The 27,244-nt window shown below is 31.7% G+C and overlaps 3 protein-coding genes across 5 annotated transcripts; 1 reads left to right on the top strand and 2 right to left on the bottom strand.

Moving 5' to 3' along the window:
* Nucleotides 1-5,215: 5,215 nt before the first annotated feature.
* LOC123198233 (histidine-rich glycoprotein-like) lies at nucleotides 5,216-6,285 on the bottom strand. Its single transcript, XM_044612901.1, has 2 exons — nucleotides 6,189-6,285; nucleotides 5,216-6,097 (listed from the first exon to the last, which is right to left on the bottom strand). Exons 1-2 carry the CDS (start codon nucleotides 6,241-6,243, stop codon nucleotides 5,394-5,396), a joined length of 759 nt encoding a protein of 252 aa, XP_044468836.1. The 5' UTR covers nucleotides 6,244-6,285; the 3' UTR covers nucleotides 5,216-5,393.
* Nucleotides 6,286-11,214: 4,929 nt separating this feature from the next.
* On the bottom strand, nucleotides 11,215-15,986 carry LOC123198234 (DCN1-like protein 2). Its single transcript, XM_044612902.1, has 11 exons — nucleotides 15,784-15,986; nucleotides 15,468-15,529; nucleotides 14,695-14,831; nucleotides 14,103-14,161; nucleotides 13,951-13,974; nucleotides 13,323-13,405; nucleotides 13,166-13,230; nucleotides 12,901-12,950; nucleotides 12,209-12,310; nucleotides 12,020-12,079; nucleotides 11,215-11,558 (listed from the first exon to the last, which is right to left on the bottom strand). The coding sequence occupies exons 1-11, from the start codon at nucleotides 15,784-15,786 to the stop codon at nucleotides 11,454-11,456; spliced, it is 750 nt and encodes a 249-aa protein (XP_044468837.1). The 5' UTR covers nucleotides 15,787-15,986; the 3' UTR covers nucleotides 11,215-11,453.
* A 3,909-nt stretch (nucleotides 15,987-19,895) lies between these two features.
* On the top strand, nucleotides 19,896-23,116 carry LOC123197437 (metal tolerance protein 10-like). Of its 3 annotated transcripts, none has more exons than XM_044611746.1 (7): nucleotides 19,896-20,126; nucleotides 20,266-20,481; nucleotides 20,560-20,672; nucleotides 20,866-21,111; nucleotides 21,206-21,286; nucleotides 21,738-21,968; nucleotides 22,635-23,116. In XM_044611746.1, exons 1-7 carry the CDS (start codon nucleotides 20,108-20,110, stop codon nucleotides 22,986-22,988), a joined length of 1,260 nt encoding a protein of 419 aa, XP_044467681.1. In that variant the 5' UTR covers nucleotides 19,896-20,107; the 3' UTR covers nucleotides 22,989-23,116. The 3 variants fall into 3 exon arrangements, with proteins under 3 accessions (XP_044467681.1, XP_044467682.1, XP_044467683.1); XM_044611747.1 differs by having other exon boundaries at nucleotides 19,897-20,126; nucleotides 20,221-20,481; XM_044611748.1 differs by having other exon boundaries at nucleotides 19,899-20,046; nucleotides 20,221-20,481.
* Nucleotides 23,117-27,244: the final 4,128 nt, after the last annotated feature.

Genomic DNA, 27,244 nt, shown 5'->3' with positions numbered 1-27,244 from the left:
CAAAAGCATTATTGGACATGCAAAAGCATTATTCTTTCATTAACCAGCTTTTATGGCTGCTTCGAATTGCGAGTCCTGTTCCTGTTGAAATTGATATCAAGCCTAAGAAAAAACTTGGAAGAGCCTCAAAGCTTGTTGCAAAGAATTATAAGCATTTAAAGAGCTGAAAGCAATGAAATTACACAGCATGAGGGAAGAGAAAACTAGTCATTAACGCATACACATATCAAGCACCCCATTGACTGGGACAGCTTGATTACCAATACAGAATAAAAGGTCTTGAGCTAGAAGACATTTTTCGAGTTTATTAGTTTTTCCTTTTTCCAAAACAAACATGAAATGATTACAATCACACTAATGAAAGATGATCTCATTTGATCGCATCATTCGCCAGTGCAGTAGTTGTTCATCACAATTTTGAGATGCCATTCTCGTTCAAGTATTCTACAAATTCATCGATAAGATAAGGCCAGGCACCTTCAGCATCATAATTTGATAGTGCAGGATCCACCGTCTAGTGAGAAGAAATTATGATTGATATCACAGGCCAAAAGTCAAGGATAGAATTTTAGAATTCTTGCCAATACTTAACAGCATTAGCAAGACTGATTATGATTGAGTTTAATGTTAGAAAATGACATCAGGAAAGATGAACAAAAGAAACTTTCCAAAAACATGTATATACATAAAATTAAAGCTAAGCTTCTCTGGTCCTACTGGAAAAGGAACAAAAATGCAAAAAAAGAAAAGAAAAGGCTAAGATACTCATAGTCTTTAATCTAATCTGTAGGGAATGTACAGAAAAAGAAATGTAAAAAGATGGGTCTTATTTTATTTAATTTTTCAACTTGCTCATAAGAGTGTTTCAAATTTACTATTTACTATTGATCATGTTCAAGCTAGTTCTAACTGTTCAAGAACTGTGGTGAGAAAAATAACACACATAGAAGGCATGTAAATCGAACTTCACTTTACCTTTGCGAATTCCAATAGTTGGGACCATGTGTCCCGAGAGATTGCTTTATTATGCTTAGCCTGATCAGTTGCAAAAACAGAAACATAAATCGAATATAATTACCCAGAGATGCACCCATACAAGGTAACAGAAGCAAAATTACAGAGATAATATAGGCTCAGTCAAGCTCGAGCTCAAGTTGTTTGCCAAATTTTTTAATTAAAAATTTTTAAAAACGACGTCGTTTTAAGTAATATGTATTAAAATGACATTATTTTGATAACGAAATAGTTAAAAACTCGAGCTCAAAACGAGTCAAACTGAATTCGAGTTGGACCTTCACGAGCTCGAACTCAAGCTCTGTTATATACAAACCAAGCCGAGCTTGAGTTCGAGCTTAACTTGACTCGAATCCAACCCTAAACCTTATGATGATGATAATGATAAAGTCTATTATCAATTATTGATCTCTTAGGAGAGTAGGTAGGAGTTTTACCATGGTGATGATGAAGAGATTGTGGAGAGAAAATATAAGTATGGTAGTTGAATCGTGTATCATATCATATATCAAAAACTTAATTTTATGTATTGAGTATCGTATCATATTGTATAATACAACTTTTAAAAAATAAAATAATATAAAAAACTGATTAACACGCGATCATTTTGGAAAACATCATAAACATCCTTAAAAATTTTAAATTTTTCATATACACCTCTACTATATCATTATTTTCTCTACAAAGTATATCTATTCATATCGACAATATATATCGTATTATAGGATACATATTATATTAGATGATAAATCTATTGTATTATATTAATTTGATACATTTCATTATACATATTATTTTACACTTGTATCATATCATATCGTATAATACATATCGTATTTCGTAAGATATTGCTAACTATGGTTAAGAGCCTTATGATAATGATGATGATGGTGGTGTTTATAATCAGTTATCAATCCCTTGGGGGGAGTGGGTAAAAGCTTTACCATGATGATAGGGAGATTGTGAAGAGGGGGCAAGAGCCTTATGATGATGATGGTCGTAGTGTTTATTATCAGCAGAATATTATTGTTCAATAGCTTCAGTTATAACCAATATTTAAAAAAAAAATTATTAAGATGAGTTTGAATTTAAGAAGAAATTAATCAAAATGAGATTAAGAACTTACCAGAAAGCAAGACGAACAAGAGCAAAACGATGAAAGAAAAAAAATTCTTTCATTAAGATGCAACTCAAGCCAATAACTCAACTCACGCAGGTAAATAGCTTTTACCCTACTAGTCTTCCTATCATGCCCTCACTAATGGGATTTCACTCTCAAGGCATGGCTTGGTACTATTACATACCCTATACGTCATTTTTATCCTTTAAGACAATTTTATTAATGCATGTGTTTAAGACTTAGCTTAGTTTCACATTGTCCTCAAGTGTATGGTCATACATCATTGGGATCACAATCATACATCTTCTCCTCTCATGCACAGTTAGCCATTAATAGGCAACTCTAACCATGACTTATTGTATGATCTTGAGTGCTCGAGTGCATGGGCATACATATCTCATCATGCACATGTTCCTTGAGGTGTAACATTATATACGAGCATATATGTCCTATGCACAGGCATACATCTTTTGCCATGGACGATCATCAACTTCTCCTCACGATTGTACTTAAACTCTAAGGGTATAATTGTTTTTTTTACTTTGTGAACGATCATACTCCCTTGTGTATGATCGTCTACTACGACTTAATCTACATGTCACGGGTGGTTGAGTGTGCATGTCTTTCACACGAGTGTTTGCCAATTATCGAAAATCTTTAGGTTTCAAGCGTACAAGCAACATGACCTCATACACAATCATACATGACATAAGTTTGTGTAATTTCAAGCATGCCACGGTTATGGTTGTCCTTAAGGTAGCACATGTTTCTACCTAGCTGCCACACCACGTACAACATTTCTTATCAATTATACTGAGTCTTTACATACTTTAACGAAAAACAAGATATAAAAACCAAGTCTTTAAAAAAAAGATCACAATCATCTATAACACAACTACACATTTGTAAGTTATAACATGCAAAGATCGCTACACATTGAGTCATCTTTATTCAAGTTTAATCTAAATTTTTCGACAACATATTCACAAATTCTTATTATTAATCAGTTTACTAACTCAAACATAAAATTATTGGTCCTTTTTCTACCTCAAAATAACCAAACTAATTTTAAAACATGTTTTCATGACCATCACGTAAGCATATTATCCATCACATTAATCCTTAAAAAAACACAGGCATTACTTAACATTAATCCAATCATAGCATCTATATGAAACGAAAACAACAACTCTTACTTTCTTGGTTTTCAACTAGATGAATTTGATGTCACTTTATCTTCTCTTTTCTCTCACTGGAATACCTCACCGGTCACTGGAATTCTACCCTCTACAACCAAAACTCGCTCTCTCGCTCAATCTTTGAACCTTTTTAAAGATTCTTTCCATAACCAAATACGTGGGTGTGCACCCTAGGTATGCATTGTTGTGCACCACTTCAAACTTTCTAATGTGGCACATTATCTATTCTATCGATATGACATTGAAAGGACAAGTTTGCACTCTTAAGCCAAAATCATTCATCATCTTAAAAACTTAATAAAAACACTTATTTTAAATTATAATTTAATGCACATTCAACCATGACCATAAACATATGTCTTGATTTGGTACTGTTAAAATTTTGGACATGTCTTTGGGATGTCTCCATGTATATTAGAGCTATTGCTATCCTCCTTTCTTGAGGGTGAGCCTAAGTTGTATTGCTTCTAGACTTGTGTTTTGTGCAATGTATATATTAAATTACCCCAAAATTTAAAAAAAAAAAAAAAAACCATGGCCATAAACATGCATGAAATAACAATTTTGCCCTTAAGATGTGCTCGTGGGTGTTACAAAAAATTTTCAAATGAAAACAATACAACCAGTATAAATCCACCCAAGAAAACTGTTTATTGTCTTACCCATAGTCAAATAAAAGAATGAAGAGAGAAAAACCTATGTCATTATTGTGATGAATAATGTCTATTTGGTCATAATTGTCATCAAACAATTCATACTTTGATTACACCTAATGATATGGATGATGTTGCATTAGAAAATGATGAATTCGAGTTCGTTATGAGTGACTTTGTTGAAAAAAATAGTATTGAGAGTGATAAACTTTATATTGGTCAAAATGTTATGTCAGGATTTATGAATCCGCAAACTTTGCAATTTACAAGGTTTCTCGGTGGTCATTCCATTCAAGTGTTGGAGGATGGATGTAGTACATGTTATTGAAACATTGCTTAGACTGGTTGGTAGTTCCATTCAATAAGACTTTAGTTACTCTATTAGTTGCAGAGTATATTGGAAGATCAAATATAGTGTTTATCAGTTTTATTAGTGACATTTATTTAGGAAATAGTTGCTTAAAATAAGGGGAGTTGTTAAATTTCTATTCTATATAATGGTTTTCTGCATCCATATAAACACATTAGAAATAATACAATTTTGGTCAGTTTCTTTTATCATTGTCTGCAAGTTTGTCTTCACTTCCACTTACAATACAGAACTTTATTCAATCAGGAATCATTTTAAAGCTTAATCTACCTATTATGGGAAATAAAAAATTTGAAGTAATTTTGGGAAATAGGGAATTGTTGGCAAGCAAAAGAATGTGTATAGCAATATCGATTAAGATTCAACAACACGTATTCTTTGTGTAGAGATTCAGTTTCCTTATTTTTTATCTACAATTACATTCAATGTAAAATGAGGTTTGAATTCATATTCTTTTATATATAAAGTTTCATCTTTTACCTTCTAAACTATCTCTTTGAGGTTATTATTTTTTTTTTTTATTTAAATTGATTGTGTTGTCATCTTATTTCAATGTAGGATTTGGCTTAACAAATGTTGTGAATTTGTGTAAGAAATGTTCCAGCTCTTCAATCTGTGCAACTTTCATGAATATATATATCATGAATATATATATATATATATATATATATATATATATATATATATATATATATATATATATATATATATATATATATATATATATATATATATATATATAATATTGTTCATTTTATTGTAGAGTCATTAATCAATAATGACATAAATATATATAATTAAGATGTATAGTGACCATATGAAATATTGAACATACATGCATGGCTCAGCATAAAAATAATTTGCAGAAGGCCGGAATATATCTGTTTCTTATTAATTTGGAAAAGTTCATAGTTATTATAACAAACCAAAGTGATTAGAAAGCACTGATACACTAATAATATTGCTCATTATGAGATACAAAACGAACGAGCTACTTCATATATCACTTTTGGAGGCTCAACGGATGCGGCGGGAGATTAATAGCTCACAAAATCATCAGGAGCCTTACCATGATGATGGCGTTTTGATCCCTCAAGAAAAGGGATAGGAGCCTTATGGTGATGATGATGGTGTTCGTTATCACTTATTGATTCCTCAGGGGAGTAGATAGGAGTTTTACCATGATGATGATGGGGACATTGTGGAGAGGGGGTAGGAGCCTTGTGATGATGATGATGATGATGATGATGATGTTTGTTATCGGTTATTGATCCCTCAGGAAAGTGGGTAGGAGTTTTACCATGATGATGATGGGGAGATTGTGGAGAGGGGGTAGGAGCCTTATGATGATGATGATGGTGCTTATTATCAGTTATTGATCCTTCAAGAGAGTGGGCAGGAGTTTTACTGGGATGATGATGGGTAGATTGCGGAGAGGGGGTAGGAGTCTTATGATGATGATGGTGTTTATTATCAATTATTGATCCCTCAGGAGATTGGGCAAGAGCTTTACCATAATGATGATGGGGAGATTGTGGAGAGGGGGCAGGAGCTTTACCGCCGCCACTGCCACCACCACAAATCTTATAGCAGATGCAGCGTCTTCGGAAACCTTCGCAGCTGCCCTTAATGAAACCCTCCGATATGCATGCCTGTTCACATTTGGGCTTCGTGATGCATATGCCCTTGAATGTTTCGCTAGGTGAGAAACACAATCCTCCATGTGCTTGCATCAACTCTCCTGCAGAGGGTAAAAATTGAACCTGCTTAACTCTTTGAAAATCTCGGAACATCGATAAATGAAAAATGAGATTAGAAGAAATTAATCTTACCAAAAAGCAACAATAGCAAGGGCAAGAGAATGAATGAGAAGAACTTGGTTTCCATGATTCAAGACTAAATTTGACTGTGGAATAAGCACTGGTTGTTGCTTTGTGACATGCAATAGACCCCGTATTTATAGGCGTAGAGGACATACATTAATTGACAATGTATTTATGTATGGAATGTATTTAATTACTTTATTAATGTGTCATTAAGACTAAAATCTGTGATAGATTTCTTATTATCTAGGTAATGATAGTAATAAAATCATTTCATGTTACTTTGAAAGTTTATTTTTTAATTGGATAAATGGGATATATATGTTGATGATATAGTATTTATCAATTTACTATTTTATGATAAATGTGTCGGTAAATTACGTAGAATTTCATATAAAATTAATAATTTTAAATCATTATTATAAATTTTTTTTTTTAACAACCATTCTTTTAAAACTCACACACTTGTTAGTCAAATCTAAATCTAATTTTAAATTTAACCTATTAAAATACATAAAATCGTTTAAACTATTGGATTTAAATTATTTGAGGTTGAACCAATGTCAACAAGGCCAAATTGTAATTCAACCGTCAGATTAATATACACAATTTTAATGTTATTGATTCGATTAAACCAATCAACTTGTAGATTGGCTCTTTAACCAGGTTAACACATGATTCAAGTCTTAAAACCTTGTTAAGAACACTATAGCATATTATTTATGCGGCTATATTCCCATTTTTAGCTCATACTTTTATTTAATTTTTCAAACTAAATAAGAGAATTGATTTTCCTTCTATGTAATATTATGTTTATATATATAATCTCTTCTATGGAAATCCACAATTATTTTAAATTTGCACTCCTTAATAATTATCTTCAATTAATGTTAAATGGAATATTTTATTTTATTTTATTTCTTGTTAGATTTATTTTTCTTTAATAGCCAGTATCACTGTTTCTGATTACAAAACTAGCTGGTAGTCCATTCTTATTTGAATGGAGGAGGAAGTTCGTAATTATCCAGTTTCACTTCCGAAGCTTCTGATGACGCCCCCTCCGAAAGTTCAGCAGATGAGGCGGGAGAATTTGGCGACCCTTGTGCAGATTTCGCCGAAGAGTCAGGCTGATATCTACTCTTTAAACCAAATGCCGTTGTTGCATCTTCGTCAACAGTTTCGGCAGTGATCAAAATCTGCCCTGGAGAGTAATCGCCGCCGCCTGGTGGATAATCTCCTCCGCCACTACCACCTCCACTTCCTCCCCCTTCACCACCACAATCCTTATAGCACCTGCAGTGCCTACCCATAAATCCCAATTTACATCGGCCGTAAGAGAAACCCTCCGATAGGCACGCTGTTTGACAGCTTCGACTCAAGATGCATATTCCCCTGAATGTTCCGCTACGTGCGGAACACCACATTGCATGTGTTTGCACCATCTCTTCTGCATGCTTTAAAACATACATCAAAATATCATTTAAAAAGTCAGAACATCAATAAGTGCAAAAGCAATCTGGTGCAATTGTTTTTATTTTTTTTTTTAAAACAAAAAAAAAAGCTCATCTCCAGAATGCATGCATAAGTACTCTTAAAAATGAGATTAAGATTGATGATTCTTACCAGAAAGCAAGAGGACGAATGAGAAGAACTTTCTCTCCATGCTTAAGACTGAATTGGACTGTGCAATAAGCAGTGGTTGATGGGTTGCGACAAGGAAGAGACCCAGTTTTAATTAATAGGGCATAGTTGACCCATAAAATTAATACAACGTAGTCATTTAGAGTTTTGTGACAAGTTGCTATATCTCTACAAGTTGAGGTCTAGACAACTGTGACGTGGTAATTATGGACTGATTATAATTTATTAGGACGATCTAGGCCTATTTAAATTTGAGATTAAATTATAGTTAATTAATGGTGAATATAATTAGATATACTAACTATTTGTATAAATTTTTTTTATGATAAAACTATATGCGGAGTTATATTAGTATGTATTAATTTGAATACGAATTATAATATATCATTGTCTAATTAAATGATTTATAAATTAAACATAAAGTTACATACATTCATATAGTAACATATCATTATTGATACTCAAATTGATAATGCATGGGTAATTTTTTTTATACAAATAGTTTCTATTAAATGCTTGAATATTAAATGCATATTGAAAGTTAATTTATTAAAATATATAATTAATATAGATAAATGAGATATTAACTAGTGTTAATTCGAATGGAGGCAAACCCGAACAAAGGTCAGCTCAAGCTTGAATTGAATCAGGAACAATGAGTTTAAGATCAAGTTCGGCTTGATTAAATAACCAACTAAGAATTTGTAATCGTTGAAGAAGAAGAATTGCCAATAAACCTATTTATTTTTGGATCTCAATGTTAGCACAACAAGAGGGTTCAAATGAATTGAGTTTGAGTTAAACCAATGTCAAATGACTCGGATCGAATCTACCTATAAATATTATTAAAATAATAACAGAGAGAGAGAGAGAGAGAGAGACCAAAGGAGTTACATATCTTAATATCGAAAGAAATCCAAAGTATTATAAGAATATCACATTTAACCAACTATGTGTCAAATGAATTTATGTTCCCTTGGAATTTATATCCATCAATTTTTGTAATAAATGTGGGCATGCACAAGTACAACGTGCATGTGTTGTTTAACAATTTTATAATCATGATAAATAATATTCTTTTGTTAAACTTAAATATATACAAATAATGGTATTATAAATAAATTGAAATGTCATACCATGATTTAATGATTTAATTATTTGTTTATATATCTCTAATTCAAAAATTTTTATCTATTCATTTGTATATTAAGAATTATTGCTTTGAGTAATAGATGAATAATCAAATGAGTATATATTTGTGCATATCCTACAGGAAATTTTTCTCGTATGTTGAATGTTGTAACATGTTGGTTTACCATGTAATATTTGCGTGAGGAATCAAGAGAAATCGCATTTCATTATCAAGTTTAACATGAATAGAGAATATTACTACTAATATTTATCCTTCTGAAAGTCTAAGATGGAAAAAGTTTACAATGGTTAAAAGTGTTATAAAACTTGGACAAATCCACTTCAGGTTATGACTGAAATCTTTTTAATTAGTTATAAGATCAGTATTTTTAGGGTTGAACTGAGTAAATTGATTATTAGATAAACATAAATAAGATGCATTGAGTGAGCATGTCGAATAAGGCAAAATTTTATCTTGCAGAAGGAATATATGTTTCTTATTATTAAAGGCCACTTATTTGAGCATGGCTGAATATTAAATTACTTGCTAAACAGAACAAACTTCATCTTATTTGAATGGAGGAGGAACTCTATAGTTATCCAATTTCACTTGTGAAGCTTCTCCCTTTGGAGCTCTTGCCCCCTCTGAAGGTTCAGCAGATGGGGCGGGAGAATTACCAAATGTTTCTACTTCTCCATCGATCGCTTCAGGTGTGCTCAATCCTTGTTCTAGAGGGAGATCTCTAAATGGGGTTGGTGATGGATAGGGTGGATAATCTCCGCCACCGCCGCCGCCGCATTCCATATAGCACATGCAGTGTCTTCGGATACTCCCTACACATCTGATCTGCCCTTAGTGAAACCCTCTGATATGCATGCTTTTTCACACTTGTGTTTCATGATGCATACGCCCTTGAATGTTTCGCTGCGTGAGGCACACCATCTTCCATGTGCTTGCATCACCTCTCCTGCACAGTGGAAAAAATTGAACCTGCTTAACTCTTTGAAAATCTCTGAACATTGATAAATGAAAAATGAGATTAGAAGAAATTATTCTTACCAGAAAGCAACAGGAACAAGAGCAAGAGACTGGATGAGAAGAACTTGGTTTCCATGATTCAAGACTAAATTTGACTCTGCAATAAGCTCTGGTTGATGGTTTGTGACAAGGAAGATACCCTGTATTTATAGGCATAGGTATCAACAATATATAAAATGAAGTTGAAATTAAAGTCATTTACTTTAAGGTTACAAATGGCTGTCTCTCTTCATGGAGATCAACTCTAGATTTATAGACATACTTTGATATGATAATTATGGATATGTAACTTATTTATTAGGAGATCTAGGATTATTGAAACCTGAAAGCGTTTTATGGTTTATAGTTATAAGATTATCTATTTTTTTATTCAACTCTCTAGGGTAATAGTAGATTCAAACCCAAGTCAAGTTTTCACCAAACAAACATTAGTTCATCGAATTTGAGCTCTTCTTAAAATCTAATCTTGCCAGCAACATCGCACCAAAGTTCATCTATTCTTTTTCTTTTTCTTTATTGATTCTTTTTTTTTTTTTTACAATCATCTTTTTCTCGTTGATTGTTCTCCATTTATAGTATTATTATTCATTTTATTCAGTATTTTTATTTACCAATTTTAATAAGCCAAACTTGAACTACCTATTTTAAATTTGAACCAAACTTAAAATAACTTTTATTCAAATTTAATTCAATTCAAATCCACTCATTCCCATAGATCATTTCTTTATGCCTCATTAAAACTTTCATGTTTAGTCACTACAGTTGAATCAGTGCATTTGGTAAGGCTTATTCAATTGTCTTACTGAAATATAGATTTGTAAACATATAATTTTTACTGAAGAAAAATGTTACCCCATTTGGCAACACCCAACCACCCTTTCAGAGTAGTAAAGCTTCCAAACACATTTGAGATTTCATATCTTAACCTGTTCTTGAGATATAACTGTTTACTTATTAATTTCATAGCAAAAAATTCTAAAATTACTTGACAATCATACAATGACACAACACTACTCATCATCTTCTGACTTTTTCAACACAGGAAAACACATTTTTCAAAAGCATTATTCTTTCATTAACCAGCTTTTATGAGTGCTTGGAATTGCGAGTCCTGTTCCTGTTGAAATTGATATCAAGCCTAAGAAAAAACTTGGAAGAGCCTCAAAGCTTGTTGCAAAGAATCACAAGCATTTAAAGAGCTGAAAGCAATGAAATTACATAGCATGAGGGAAGAGAAAACTAGTCATTAACGGATACACATATCAAGCACCCCATTGACTGGGAAAGTTTGATTACCAATACAGAATAAAAGGTCTTGAGCTAGAAGACATTTTTCGAGTTTATTAGTTTTTCCTTTTTCCAAAACAAACATGAAATGATTTCACAAGGCAGCACAATTACAATCACACTAAAGAAAGATGATCTCATTTGATCGCACAATTCACCAGTGCAGTAGTTGTTCATCACAATTTTGAGATGCCATTCTCGTTCAAGTATTCGACGAATTCATCGATAAGATAAGGCCAGGCACCTTCAGCATCATAATTTGATAGTGCAGGATCCACCGTCTAGCGAGAAGAAATTATGATTGATATCACAGGCCAAAAGTCAAGGATAGAATTTTAGAATTCTTGCCAATACTTAACAGCATTAGCAAGACTGATTATGATTGAGTTTAATGTTAGAAGATGAAATCAGGAAAGATGAACAAAAGAAACTTTCCAAAAACATGTATATACATAAAATTAAAGCTAAGCTTCTCTGGTCCTACTGGAAAAGGAACAAAAAAGCAAAAAAAGAAAAGAAAAGGCTAAGATACTTATAGTTTTTAATCTAATCTGTAGGGAATGTACAGAAAAGGAAATGTAAAAAGATGGGTCTTATTTTATTTAATTTTTCCACTTGCTCATAAGAGTGTTTCAAATTTACTATTTACTATTGATCATGTTCAAGCTAGTTCTAACTGTTCAATAACTGTGGTGAGAAAAATAACACACAGAGAAGGCATGTAAATCGAACTTCACTTTACCTTTGCGAATTCCAATAGTTGGGACCATGTGTCCCGAGAGATTGCTTTATTATGCTTAGCCTGATCAGTTGCAAAAACAGAAACATACATCGAATATAATTACTCAGAGATGCACCCATACAAGGTAACAGAAGCAAAATTACAGAGATAATATAGAACAGTCTAATAAATCACATCATTACAAACTACCTGTAAGAACTGGCACCAGTGATCAACCAATGGCCACTGCTTCTCTGCAAACAATAACTGCCACATTCCGATTGCAGTATCCAATGCCAAAGATTTCTGACCCTGAAAATAGAAAAAGAAAAAATTAGTTCATGAACTGCGCTGATTACACTATTAACTTGAGCATATAGAGGAGCTGCAAATGCATCTGTTCAAGTCCAAAAATTAGATTCATGTCTGTCATGAATATCAAACACTTGCACATCCAACCAGAATCAAAATGAAAGCAGAAAATGTTCCTTTGTATAATGGCATCTTTTATGATACTCGAGTTTCTTAATGAAACTGAAGAAAAAAAAAAAAGAGCTAAATGAGAGCAACAATAGCAAGAGTACATAAACAGAATAACATTGTAAAATTCATGAAGTTTTTGGACATATTTAAAGATAAAGAGTTGTCATTGTTACAGAAAATTGATGCAAACAAGTCAGCACTGAAAACATTACAAGTGATCCTAGCTCTTTTTTAAGGTTTTGTGAAGGGATCATGACCTATTAACTTAGAAGACTCCAGACTCTGAACCTTACATCATGTGCTACATTTAATACTACTTTCAGTGCCAGATTGAACCTATAAAAAATAATAGATGCACATTTAGAAGGTCATTAATCATAATATTTACAAGTTCAAGGCCTTATGAAAAGCTCAAATACCTTTTCTTTTGCCCAGCTAAACGCAAAGTTGTATATCTCACGAAATTTTTCTGTACAATCAAAAGAAGAGAATATTACTTCAACAGTAAGAATAAGAAAGTATTATCAGTCCACAACCATAAAGAAATATTAAGGGATCTGTGTAGCAAAATATCAACTATTTCTATAAATATACCAAATCTAGAACCAATTGCCACAACAGTGACACTTTAGAATTATTATCAATATATAGGTAAATACCAAAAATATGCATCAGTTCACATACGTTCATCTTTCAGTTCAGTACGCATATATGGTATCCTTTCATGGAACTTATCCAGAGAATCTATCCTGCCACCAAAACACAAAACCTTCAATAAAGCTGCACCATGAAGCTTCCAACCTTATAATCTGTTAACAACCAGAAAGAAATAAAAGATTACCCTAGTGCTTGCAATCCACCTATGAACTCCTGCTTGGAGAATTCACACATTGTTGCAGCCTTCATGTGCCATGAAACAACTAACTGAAACAACAGTAATAATTAATTTTAACACACTTGGCAAAGTGAAAAGTGTATCCACATAAATTTCCTCAGATTGACAGCATAGAAACCAAAATTCACAGGAATATAAACAAAACTAATTTGTTTGTAATGCTCCCTTTTAAAGGTTAATTTATACCATCAATTTTTTCTTTCATTTCATTTAGTCCAAATTCAGCCCAATAAACTGACACCTTTCAACACTTTTTTGTTTCTCTATCAATGAAACCTATCCTTTTTTCCCCACAAGACAACCTTTCAACTCTTTCAAACACCAAAACATTCATAGATATAACAATTCCGGCAGTAAACCTAAGGACCACAAAGGTTACATTAAATCTCAAATCACATATTAAATCGCAATTTATGGAGGTCACATCTCATAGGCATAATTTCTATAAAAAGTTGTTCTCAGATCTGGAAGTATAAATAAGTTTTTCCAAAAAAATTCAATATTAAAAACAAAAAACTATGCATGTCTAGTTAAAAAAAATATATATATAAAAAAAATAAACTTACATACATACCATTACTATATCTTGAGGATCCACCTGGAAGAAAACAATGGCTTAAAGGTCAAGTGTCTTGTCAAAAAGAATTTAGTATAGTTATGATTAGTACTGACCTCAGAATTATAATACTCAAAACCAACAACAGTCAAATAAATGAATATGGATACCTGAAGGTCATTGCAAAGAAGTGTTATACCATCAGCCATAATCATATCAGCATATGGATCTGCAGAGACATTGTCAGAATCAGAATTTTCGAATCTCCAATGGTTCATGAGTCTTTCAATATTTAAGCAAGAACCAAAGTAAACCAGTCAAACAATTAATGCTCAATGAACAATACCCCATTCAAGGTTAGTCTAGCTCATATAGGAGTATCAGAACAGAATCATACATACAAATATCTTCAAATCTTTAATAAATAAAGACATCCGAGCTCATCAATAGCACTGAGAAGAGAAGAAAATTAATGAACCTCCTCAGAAGAAATTGAGCTATCATGTCATAGAAGATCATTAAATTCACAGCATCTAGACCAACAATATCAAGATTCAAATCAATTTGGAAAACTTTTTAACCTTGAACAAAAGATTCACCAGTGGTAATCATGTTGGGATCCTGACTTTCCTAAATTCTATAGAGTTCAATTTCTGTAGCATGCCTGTGAATTTCAAGGAACCCATCCAAGGGAAAAAGAAATTGCAACTAAGCGAGTGCAAAATAGATTTTAAAAAAAACTAGTTAGCAGGTTAAGCTCGCCTTTATATCTGTTATAAAGTTCCTCCAAATGTCTGGTATCAGTTACTGATTTTACTTGAGGTTGGCTGTAGAAAAAATCAAATGCACCTTCAAGATTCCAATCACTGGACTTCAAAGCCTGATATGCAACTTTTTCACTGCATTACGAAAAAGGGGGAAAATCACAAAAAAAAAGTGAAAAACATAAAATGATGACGAACAAGGCTATCCTGCATGATTAATGCAAGCAAAGAACTATTATGTTCATTCTCTCTAAACAAGACATAATCTACCAAAATTCCAATATAATTTTTTTGTGTGCACCCAAAATTTTGCTTGCTTTGGAGGGCTTAAACCCCACTTCTTTCCCTCGCCCTTTCTTACAGCAGCGATGACATTTGGGAAGATTTAAGAAATAAGAAAATGGGCGAGTTCGTAGTTTCTAAGCAGCAGTAAATGAAAATCAACATCCATGGAACATATATTCAAAGAACCATGCTTCTAATTCATTTACATTATCCAATCAAAGTTCACATACGAGAACAAAGGGCTTTCAAATTTAAAACCAAAAACATTTCCAATCTTATAGCAAAAATTCTTACATGTCTACATGTCTTTATTCAAGCTAAAAAAAATTACAACGAGGAAAAAATGCTCAAATTTTTTGACAAAATAGTAACCTTGGACCAAAACACATACCTCATCCGTAACCATTGAATTTGAATTATCATCCACAGTTTGAAATAAATAAAAGCAGTAAAATCACATCACAAAATGATCTGAAAAGAAATTACCTAGCTCCGGTTATCGTCACAAACTGCTGGAGCTTGTCACGGTTGCTCCTATTTAATTTATGCTGCAAATAAATAAATATTAACATGCAAATACAAACACATAAATACAAGTTACATCATATACATCAAAACCCCATCTGCCCGAGAACAAGATTTATACCAATACCAAAGATAAAACCAATAACAGATTGAAAATTTTAGCAATAAAGTAACCAAAATTTCACCCTAAAAACTGAAAATGAAATGACCCCAGGTGACGAATTCAAGTGAAAAGTATGTTATCTTCAAATCAAGTGAAAGTAAAAGAAGAACTAACCATATTTTCAGTAGTTCCGAAAACGACCCTTTTGACTTTGAAATCAATTTAGTGGTGCGCGAGTCGATGGATGAATTGAGTGAGTGTGTAAGTGAGAGAGAACTCTAGGGCTTGGATGGGCACCTCCTTCTGTATCTGGGCTCTCTCTCTTTTACACTTCGATTTTTTTTCTCTTCCGTTGTTTCTCTCTGTTTGTTTTTGGCGTTTTTATCGTTTTTGTTTTATCTGTTTTTGTTTTTCCTATTTCTAAGTTGTTAATTTTTCCATGCGCCCCCTGAATTTGAAAGAAATTAATTGTTTCTTGGATGGAATAAATCTATTTTTCATTTGAAATTAATATTATATTAATGATTCATGTTCATACCTTTGATCCAATAGAATAATTTTTATTTTATTTTTTATATATAAAATTAGAAAAACCTAGATGCTTTTCACCCTAAAATAAGATTCGACTCAATTCGAATTATTTAAGTTTAAATTCAAATTTAGATCAAACGAATCAAGTTCAAGTAAAAAATTGAATTCGTTTTTATAAACGAATCAAATTTGAATTGATTCGAATATTCAAATTTGAGAAGACTCGAATCTATAAAGTTAACTTATCTTTAATTCATTAATTAACTGATACCAAACAGGCTCTTTTAAATTTAAGTAAATGTTAAACTAAATTTTACTTAAGTTTTATTTAGATCAAATATAATCTTAAATAATATAATATATTTGTAAATATAGGATACGGTCAGATAAAACACAAACCTTATTCAAAAACAATTTTCTAAAATTAAAATAAAAAATATTAAAAAATAACTATATAAATAGATACAAATGAAAGCATTTGACTTACCACATAAAAAGATATGACTTACATTTATGATATAAAACATATGACTTTCACATGAACATATTATATATTCTCAATATAATACATGGAGCAAAAATTCACATCGAGAAAAAAATACATAAATTAATAGTGTGATTTTACATTTATAATATTGAATAAGATAAGTGGTTTAACTTATAATTCATAAACTTACATCTATTATTATATTATTAAATTAATTTTGACATAATAATAAATGTAAAAAAAAAAATGTACTCCTTTATCTTCGGATAATAACGCATTTATAGGACAAACAAAATAATATGATCGTAATTATATACACGTCATATCTAAATCCTATATAGATTTTTAAATAGAAGTTGATTAGAATATATTAATGAAATAAAAGAGAATTATATTATAATTATCTCCTAATGAGAGAAGATAGAGATAGAATATGATCATAATGATGAAATTATAAAAATTATTTAAGTCACCCTTTCTATTATTTCTAGATAAAATGAAAGTCAAAATACTTTCCTATCTAAAGTTTGTTAAAATGATTTCTTTTCACTTTTTAAGTTTTAAAAAACGAGATTTTTATCCGTCACCTATTTTTGTAAATGAATTTCATTAAATTAAAGGTTAGGAAAGTCATTTTGCATAGATTTTTCTATTTTCACTTTTTCTCTATTTTGTTTTTCAATTCTACTCTAATTTTTCTTTCAATTTTGCCTTTTTCAAAAGTTTAGGGAGTGCATTATATTTTCAAAAATAGGAGCATTGTTAATATATCTATAATTAGGGGTGTTAATGGATTTATGAGGGGCTTAAATTTAAAAAATATTTTTAAAATTTTATTATGTCACCCAATAGCTTTAAGGGTGATAATTTCAGCTTGAAACCCTGAAAGAATTGAAAAAAACATAACACTTTAAAGTTAATTAGAATTTGATAATTCTATTAAAGGTTAATGATGGTTTATAATTTTAGTAAAAATGACAAAATAGTCATTCTAGAAACACTGAACAAAAGTAGATGATAAATGATAATTTAATTTTTTGAAACTTAAAAAATAAGAATTTATCGTTTCATCAAATCTTGGGAGTGGAACTAGGATTTTTGTTCGGAGAATGATCAATTTTAATTTAGTTGACTCGAATTTGAATCTACATTCAATTTGAATAAGTCAAACTAAAATTGGAATTCCAACTCAGCTCAAGCTTGGTTCATTTGCCTCTCCAATATGTTATAGTTCATTTTACAATAATATTATTCACTCCATTAACAGGAGTATACTAGCTTATTTAAAATCATTCAATGACACTGTATACTAGCTTGAACAAACTCAAACTATGAATTCGAATAAAACTTAAGTCAACTCTTATTTAGGTTTGACTTGATTCGGATTCATTTTTACCTCCATAGCGTCATCATCATTTACCAATCAACACATGTTTTATTAAAGCAACATTGGATCAAATACCAAGTTCTCCTGTATCACAAATGATTATTTTCAAATAACCATATAGATTTGAGGTAATGAAAATATCTTATACAATTAATTTCTCTATTTTCCCATTATTATAGTGGTAAACAACGAGTAAATTAAAAAAAAAAAAAAAAAAAAACACCATCAAACCAATTTAGTAACACTCTATGAACTCACATAATGAGAAATAAAAGATATAAACTCTATATTTATTAATAGATTATTCTCAAGTTAAAGAAGATATAAAATTGGCAATTTGTTCTCAAGAGAACATTGTTTAACTTAATCAAAGCAAACCATTGGTCATGTAATTGAAATAAAATGTATAAAATTTAATAATTCAAATATTATAAATTAGAGATATGTTTATTTATAATACAATTTTATATTTGATTAACACTTTGAAAATATTTAATGATATTTTCATTGTCGATTATGACAAAAACTTTCTTTCCATTGTAAATAATAAAACATTCGTTTATCTAGTCGTCGTCTATTTAATTATGCAAACTATATATTTATTTGGTTTTATTTTAATCAAATTAAACCTATAATTAATGTATATTGACATAAAAAAAATCCCACAATTTTTACAAAATTCTTTACAGAGAATACTGTTTCAATTATTGTAATACCTACAAGCAAAATAAAGACCGACACCACGGTAGTTTACAAATTACAGAAAGAGAACAACTGAGCGAATAGTAAATTGCATGGACCATCTTTTTAAGATGAGCTTGATGAAATACTGCAAAAGAAAACACGTAGAAAGAGGAAATGGAGTTGGGCTTCAGACGAGTAATTTAAAAACAAAAGGGGCCCATTGTGGCCCACCAAAAACATTCCCCTTACCGTTTTGCAAATGTCAGCATGAGGAAGAAGCCCACGCCCTTGGCATCTTTTTAATTCAGAAGTTTCCCTTGTCACTTTCGTACTAGACAACCCATACCCGTTTTGAGTGTTTTCCACGAATTCCAATCCTCCCCTTGTCTGACTCTTTCCACCGTCTTAGACTCGTATTGGAAGTGGGTTTTGATCCGTTATTTTTTGTACAAACTAAAGATATACAGGTTTAGTTTGGTTTGATTTGATTATCATAGCGTCAGATTCATTATTATTTGAAATTTATAATTTGATTTAAACAAAATTTATAATTTAAATAAATAAGTTTGTATATTGTTTTGATAAAATAATATTATATTATTAATTAATTATGAATTTAAATTATCTATTTAAATTATAAATTTAAATTAAATTAAATTAAATAATTTTTTTATTTAAATTAAATTTAAATAATTTTTAATTTTAGTTTGACGAATTTAAATCATATTATTTTTTATCTAAGTTAAACTCAAATTAGGGGGAGTGTGAAATCAATTTTTTTTTTTATATCCACTCTTGCTCAAAATTGAAACTATTAATGATATATTAAAAAATTAATTTTGAAAACACTAATCTATTAATGCATGTAATATTAGAAATTTTAAGGGAAATATTCTTAGCAATTATAAATCAATCAGTAATTATTTCGACAAGTAGGCGTAAACTAGTACAAAGGAAACATTAGCAAACACGTTGAATGATCGAAATGGCCTCTACCCCACAAATTCCAGGACACGAGACCTAAACTCAAGGGACTAGCTTAGCCTTTGGCCAACAAGAGTCATAGCTAGCTATGATTCATTTCCATGTGTGCATGGGCCACATGTATTATGGCTACACGCTGCTTGACATAAATGCATAGATTTTTAAATTATTATCCCATACTAGTTCACATGTGAATCACGGAGTAGACTTGAATGCCCAAAAGTCCTGTTCTTTTTATTCTTTTCTTTCTCTTGCAGCAAATCAGCTCAGATTATTTTTGTATATTGTACGTCAACGGGGAAGACTTCCTGGATGCCTGTAAAACGTAGAAAACACTTGACGGTGTGAACAAGGAACCGTCATGGTAATATTCCTGAGCCAAGATTCCTTCCCCACTTCTTCACCGAGTCTTAATCAAGCATGAGATGCTGATGTTTACATCGTGTAACTACTGCACCATTCATCTTGCTTTCTTTTTTCACCTAAGTTGGAGCAGTTGGATTTCCATTTGTTAATCTCTGTTTGTTCATTTTCCAAGCTTTTAGCATCAGTATATAAGCGGCTACAGCTCTTCCTTCTGCAGCAAGAACCTCATCGGTCAGCCTGGAGAAAAACATGGCGAGCGATCTTCGAATAGATTCATCTGATTTCCGGACGGAGCTTCTGTCTCCTATCCCAGATGGGGAAAACATTGCTGCGTCAATGGAACCCTCGTGGAGACTTAGTATGGATAAGTTTCAGCTGCCTAAGAACCGCGTTGACTCTGGTTTTGGTTTTGGGCAGTTTGTCAGTACCCTTAGTAAGTCCTGTATTTACTTGATCTTAAACTTAATTTGCAGCGTTGTTTTGATTCTGAATTGGGTACTTGTTTTCTCAGGGAAACAAAGGAAAATTGTGAAATATTACAAGAAGCAAGAGGAGCTTCTTAAGGGCTACAATGAAGTTGACATCTTCACTGAATTGGGAAATTTGCCTGGACGTTTATCTGAGGTTTGTTCTGCAGAATCTTATCAGCTCTTATAACACTGTGGAATCACTTTCTAACATTTTGTCCAATAGTCCGACCTACTACCAGATTTTGTCTGCTTTGAATCTACAATTTTATCGACCTGGGATTTGTCTGAGGGTCACGTTCTTGTAAATCATTTGAGTGGTTTTCTGATACAAGAGCTGTCTGTTTCAGGATGAAATGAAGGAGCTTGCAAGGAGTGAAAGGATGGCAATTTATGCATCAAATGTAGCAAACATAGTGCTCTTCTTGGCAAAAGTTTATGCTTCTGTTGAGAGTAGATCAATGGCTGTCATAGCATCCACTTTGGACTCCTTTTTGGATCTTTTATCAGGATTCATTTTGTGGTTCACTGCTTATGCAATGAAGGAACCCAATCAGTACAAGTACCCTATTGGCAAGAACAGGATGCAACCTCTGGTAAGCCTTTTCACTCAAAATGAATGACAAAGGAGAAACTTGAAAAGAATAAAGGAAAAACTAACACATGGTTTCAATTGCACTACCTTTTCAGGGAATTGTTGTCTTTGCATCAGTAATGGCAACTCTTGGACTGCAAGTTTTGTTCGAATCAGGTCGAGAGCTTCTCCTAAAGGTACGCTAAAGAGTTGTTGATAAAATCAGGGAACATAGTCACTTAAAATTAGATAGTTCTGCGAACTTGAAAAAATTACACCCCAAAAGCTAAATGTTGAGTTTGAAAAATACAAAACCATATAAAACTCACACCAAAAGTCGATGCTTTTCAGTCTTATAGATATTAATCTTACACTAAAAGCATATACTTTTATATTTTTAAGTCATATAAACCTGTAGCCTTAATGCGCACACATCCTAACTATACAATTATGATAGCTCTGATATTAAATGATATAAACTTTAGAAAAACTATACCATAAAAACTATTTATTGAAATTGAAAAATCCATAGTCATATATTTCACATTTTTCAATGTGAAATCTAAGTTTTATATCTTACACTTGTGCTTAACATCTTAATATTCACATTCTGCAGATCTTATAATGTTGCTTGTTAACTTTGTGCAGGCTCAGCCTGAAAAGGATCCTGAGAAATTAAAATGGATGATTGGGATTATGGTGTCAGTCACAGCAGTAAAACTTGTGCTAACGATATACTGTCGCAGATTCAAAAATGAAATTGTCAGGGCCTATTCTCAAGATCATTTTTTCGATGTCATTACCAACAGCATCGGTCTAGCAGCAGCCGTGCTAGCCATCAAATTCTACTGGTGGATCGACCCTGTTGGAGCCATCTTAGTAAGTTAACTACACGGTTATTTTTCAAAATCTGATTGAAGAATTTGAACCCGTCACATCTAATATTCCTAAGAAATGGGTCAATGCTAGCATGACTAGGGATTGTTTATGTGGTAAAGAAGTTGTGATTCCGAATAGAGAACAAAAGTTCAAATCCCCCCAATTATGGGAAAGGTTTCCTTATTTTGAAAAAAAACGCCAGCATGACTTTTTGGGTGAAGGACACTAGCATGAGGAGCAAATTTAGATTTGTGCAGAATCAACTCTCAAAATGCGCAAAATCTACTTACTAAAACCCAAATTCCTAAAAGAATTAGACATTTTTTAATCAAAAACGAAATTCCTAAAAGATTCGAAACTAGGGATAAATTCAAACTAACAGTTTAGATTGACGTTCAGTATAACACAAACCCTCTCACCGCACTAACATCGCTACACTAGAAAACCAGCTCACTGGTGATTCTTCTTCTTTGCTATTTCTTCTTGTTCATCTCATGCGATTCAAACAAGCTAAGCTCGATCTTGAGTTGGGTGTTTTGGATTTGATTCAAGCTCTAGCTAGCCCTTATTTGTGTTTGGTTCGATTCGAATCTAACCCTATTCAAATGTTCATACTAGAGAAAATATTGGAATGAAACTGATATGATATTGATTGTTGTAATGCAGATTGCTTTATATACAATAGGAAACTGGGCAAGGACAGTGATGGAAAATGTTTGGTCATTGATTGGGAGGACAGCTCCAGCAGAGTACTTGGCAAAACTAACATATTTGATATGGAATCACCATGAGGACATCAGGCACATTGAGACAGTGAGAGCTTACACATTTGGGAGCTATTATTTTGTGGAAGTTGACATAGTTTTACCAGGGGAAATGTCACTCAATGAAGCCCACAACATTGGAGAGACTCTCCAGGAGAAGCTTGAGCAACTGCCTGAAGTGGAGAGAGCTTTTGTTCATGTTGATTTTAACACCACTCATCAACATGAGCACAAGCAGAAGAAGAAACCTTCATAAACCCTCCAAGAAAAAAGCTTATTTGAGTTGAAATAATTGTTCAATCTGAAGTTCTTTAATTACTACCATCTCATTTGAAAACAAAGAATTATTGTTTACTCTAAATTAAGGGCCTGAACTTTTTTTTTTTTGGTGTGTGTATGTTAATGAATATGCTAAGATATACAAATAATTCCAATTTCTTTACCTTTTCAAAAGACTCATAATAAGTTGTATTTAGAAGTATATTTTGGGAAGCCCTTACTGAACAAAATTGCTTCCTACCGTAACTCTTTGACATAAAAATCCATTTATACACATACAAGTTAATTCATATAACTAAAATTTATAGTTAAAGAGAAACTTTTATGGATGTCTAATATATAACTAAGGATATTTGAATTGAACTTAATCTTAAATTAATTATTTTATGTTTGAATTAAACTCAAATGCCCCTCTACTAATTTAAGAGGTATTTCCAATCTTTGAAAGTCACTTTACATCTTTCTTAAAAAACCACTAACTATTGGCTGTGGGTGATGAAGTGGGTGCTTTAGATTGAAATAATATGACTAGAAACCCAATTGGCCAAGCAAAAAAATCTGTGACATGAACATTTCTTCATTTCTTTCTCTAATAGTGAGCATCGTTTCTGTGTCTATCTGAAACCTAAATAGTGCTTGCTTACGCATATGTAACTTGTCATCTTGTAGCGAAGATATGGAAAAGTAATTATATTGTGATGAATGATAATGCACTAGTGGCTTATATACATATAAAATAATCAAAGTGGAAAGAAAGCCTCCTTGTCTGTGCATGGAGCGGCGACCCAACCACTACAATCGGTCCCATAAAAAATGTTTCGAGGATTTAATTTTTAGTATTTAATTAAATATTAAATTATATATTATTATATAATTAAATATTATTTTATTTTTAATTTAAAATCAATTAATTATATTATGATATATTATTTTAATATTTTTATATTAATTTCAAAAACAACTTAGAAGTGGCATTTCCTCCTTTATATATGTATTTTATATATTTTTTTATTCTTTCTATAAAGAAAGAGTTTTTAATTGGTGACATTTCTTTTTACCTTTCCACGCCAAAGATAATTTAATATATATCTTGATCAATGTATACAATTTTAGGTAGCATGATTTGACTCAATATGGGATCCCCATATCTTTCTACTTTATATATTCTAATACTGTAAGCGGATTCAAGTGTTTTTGGCAGAAAATTAAGATAAAAAGTGAATGTAAATTGAGCAAGATGTTAGTCGATTAAAGTTTACGGAATGTTGGTTTTTTTATGAGGAAAAATAATTCACCAACTCTTTCAACTCTCTGCATGCTATTTAAGGAGATCAAAATGTTTTACTTAAAGAAACATATATTTACTATATATAACATTAATTATATATTATTGAAGTAATTGATCTAATCAAACCAATCGATCACATACCAATTTTTTGATAAGGTCTAAAAATATTGATATGGATCATTATGTCAATTTTTTGATTATAATACAAGAAGGTCAAATGACTATGTGACACCCTAACTTTTATAATATGATGACAAATCATTTTTTTTTTAATTTAAAATTTTTATTTTTCTATTTATCCACTGAAGTTCAACATTAGCTTTAATAATCAAAAAGTATTTTTATGGTTATATACCATATATAATATGATCAATATTACTTATGAATCTAATAATACAAATAAATTGTATTTTCACTCTAATTAGTTTATGTTTTTCTTTTTTTTCTCTCCATTTTTCTTCTTTTTTCTCCTCTATCATTTCTTAATAGATTTAAGCAAGACCCAATTGATGATCAAAATAAAAATCATGGTCAAATTTGAGTGATGATTTAAAATAAAAATGGGGGGAGCTAGCACATGAGTTGGAGGAGAGGCAAGGCAATAGTTGCGCATGCTTAGAGCTTGTGTCAGCGACAATGTTTTTCAAAGTTAGTGAAAATGATAAGATTCGACTAAAACGAAAGTGAGCAAAGGTCACGATATTGGAAAGTTGTGCATATGGGTGGACATAAATTATATAAAATTTTGAGACAAAAATATTATTTAGCTTCAATAAAATAGAGGACATTATTATCTTTTCATTAACACAACTGATTTTATTAACAAATTTAATAAATGAAAACTTAAAAAGTAAAAAATATTCATTTCAAAAAAGTTTGGATGAGGGTCATTCCGCTTATATTTTCATGCATAATTTAAACAACATACATAGTTTTATCATATTTATGCTCCCAAAAGTGGAATTGTTTCCTCTAAACGGCTGCATTACAAAAATTGGAATAAGAGAAACATAAATTCCAATCCTATTAAAGGGAGAAGGACTATTCCCACCCAACTTTTGATGCATTCTCAAAGTGCCACCCACGGCAGATGAAAATCCACTTTTCACACCCATGAGCAAACTACCGTCCAATTTTTCAGTTAGGGACAAGGGCAAAATAGTCATTTTACTTAAAACTTTAAAATTTTACCGTTTTCCCCCTCCAGGTTTTAAAAATTAATAACTAACCCATCCTCAAAGTTTGAAAATTTTATATTTCACCCCTAGGGTTTGTTTCCTTCTCCGGCCACCACCAACGGCCTACTCCTTCGACCAATCTCTCATCTCCTACTATAAAGGACGACGAAGGATGACCTTTCGTAGCCCAGATCTGGCCGACGAAGCGTCGTCCAAATCTGGAAGAATAGACGAAGGACGACGCTTCATCGTCTTTCGTCGTCGCGTCTGGACGACACGAAGAGCGACGAAGGACAGTGAAGTATCGTCCTTCGTCGTCTGGGTGGAGCGACGAAGAGAGACCTCTTCGTCGCACGGTGGTGCGATGAAGAGATCTCTGTCTCTTCATCGCATCGTGCGACGAAGAGATCTCCGTCTCTTCATCGCATCGTGCGACGAAGAGATCTCCGTCTCTTCGTCAACGTGCGACGAGGAGATGAAGATCTCTTCATCGCACCACCGTCGTCGCACCAGGAGAAGGAGGAGGTCGGTGACGAAGCCGGAGACGACGTCGGGAGATGAAGTTGAAGAATGGGGGTGAAACTGTTGGTTTTGAAAGTTATGGGGGGCGGCTGCATTTTGAAAATTATGGAAACCCTAGGTTAGGGGGTGAAAATGTTAATTTTCAAAGTTTAAAACCTTTAAATAAGGTGAAATGTTAATTTCTAAAATCTAAGGGGGTTGAATGGTAAAACCCTGGGACGAATTTGGTAGATTAAATTGAGGGGTATTTTTGTTATTTCATATAATAAGGGTAAAATGGATATTTTATCCTTATGCAAACAAATATCATCCATATTAACGGCTCATAAGTGGGAGTGAATTTTCATCTGCCATCGGTGGCACTTTGTGAACACATCAAAAGTTGGGTGGGAAATAGTGCTTCTCCCCCTATTAAATAAGCATCACCTGGAAAGGGTCGCCAAATATTGTAGCATGGGAACATCAGAAATCAAAAGTTTTTGAATCCATTTAACAATTTTTTTTTATTATATCGAGAAGCTGCTGAGTCAAAAGGAATTGAGAAATGAATGGAATATCTTTCCAACAAAGGTTGGATTCACCTTCAAAAATACTTTAAAACAAAGGTAGAACAACTATTTTTTGCCTGTAATTTCCTTCAATGATCTTAAACTTTAAAAATGACACTAATCTGCCTTTTATTCTGTTGGAAACTTTTACCTTTTCTCTCATAGTTTATTATATTAATTTTAAGATTAATAATTATAAAAAAAAATTAGAAATTTAAAATAGTCATTGATGGTAAAAATTATCGGATAGTTAAAATTCACCTAAATTAATCATACATTAAAATTGCATCATTTTTGTGTGATTACCACTGAATTTATTAATTGTGATCAATGTGAAGGTTTAAGCAAGGAATTTAAATTCTTTTAATTGAATTTAGGGGTGTAAGAGATAAATTTTTAAATAAATAAAAAATATATAATTTATTTATATTTTAAAACTATAAGTAATAGTAATCCTATAATATTTATTTATTTATTTTATTAATTTAAAAAAAATATTTATATATATAATAAGTGCAAGCAAATAATTATACATAAGATAAAACAAGATTTAATTATATAATAATGTATTATTAGTTATACATAAAATACCACTCAATGGAAAAATAATATTGTTTTGAATCTACCATTTGAGATTTTGAGTTTTGATTATAGATAAGAAAAAATCTTTTTTAAAGATAAAAAGATAAGATTGTGC

Source organism: Mangifera indica, chromosome 15 (genome assembly GCF_011075055.1).
Source record: "Mangifera indica cultivar Alphonso chromosome 15, CATAS_Mindica_2.1, whole genome shotgun sequence".
Taxonomy (NCBI): Eukaryota; Viridiplantae; Streptophyta; class Magnoliopsida; order Sapindales; family Anacardiaceae; genus Mangifera; species Mangifera indica.
This window is presented reverse-complemented; position numbering and strand designations above follow the sequence as displayed.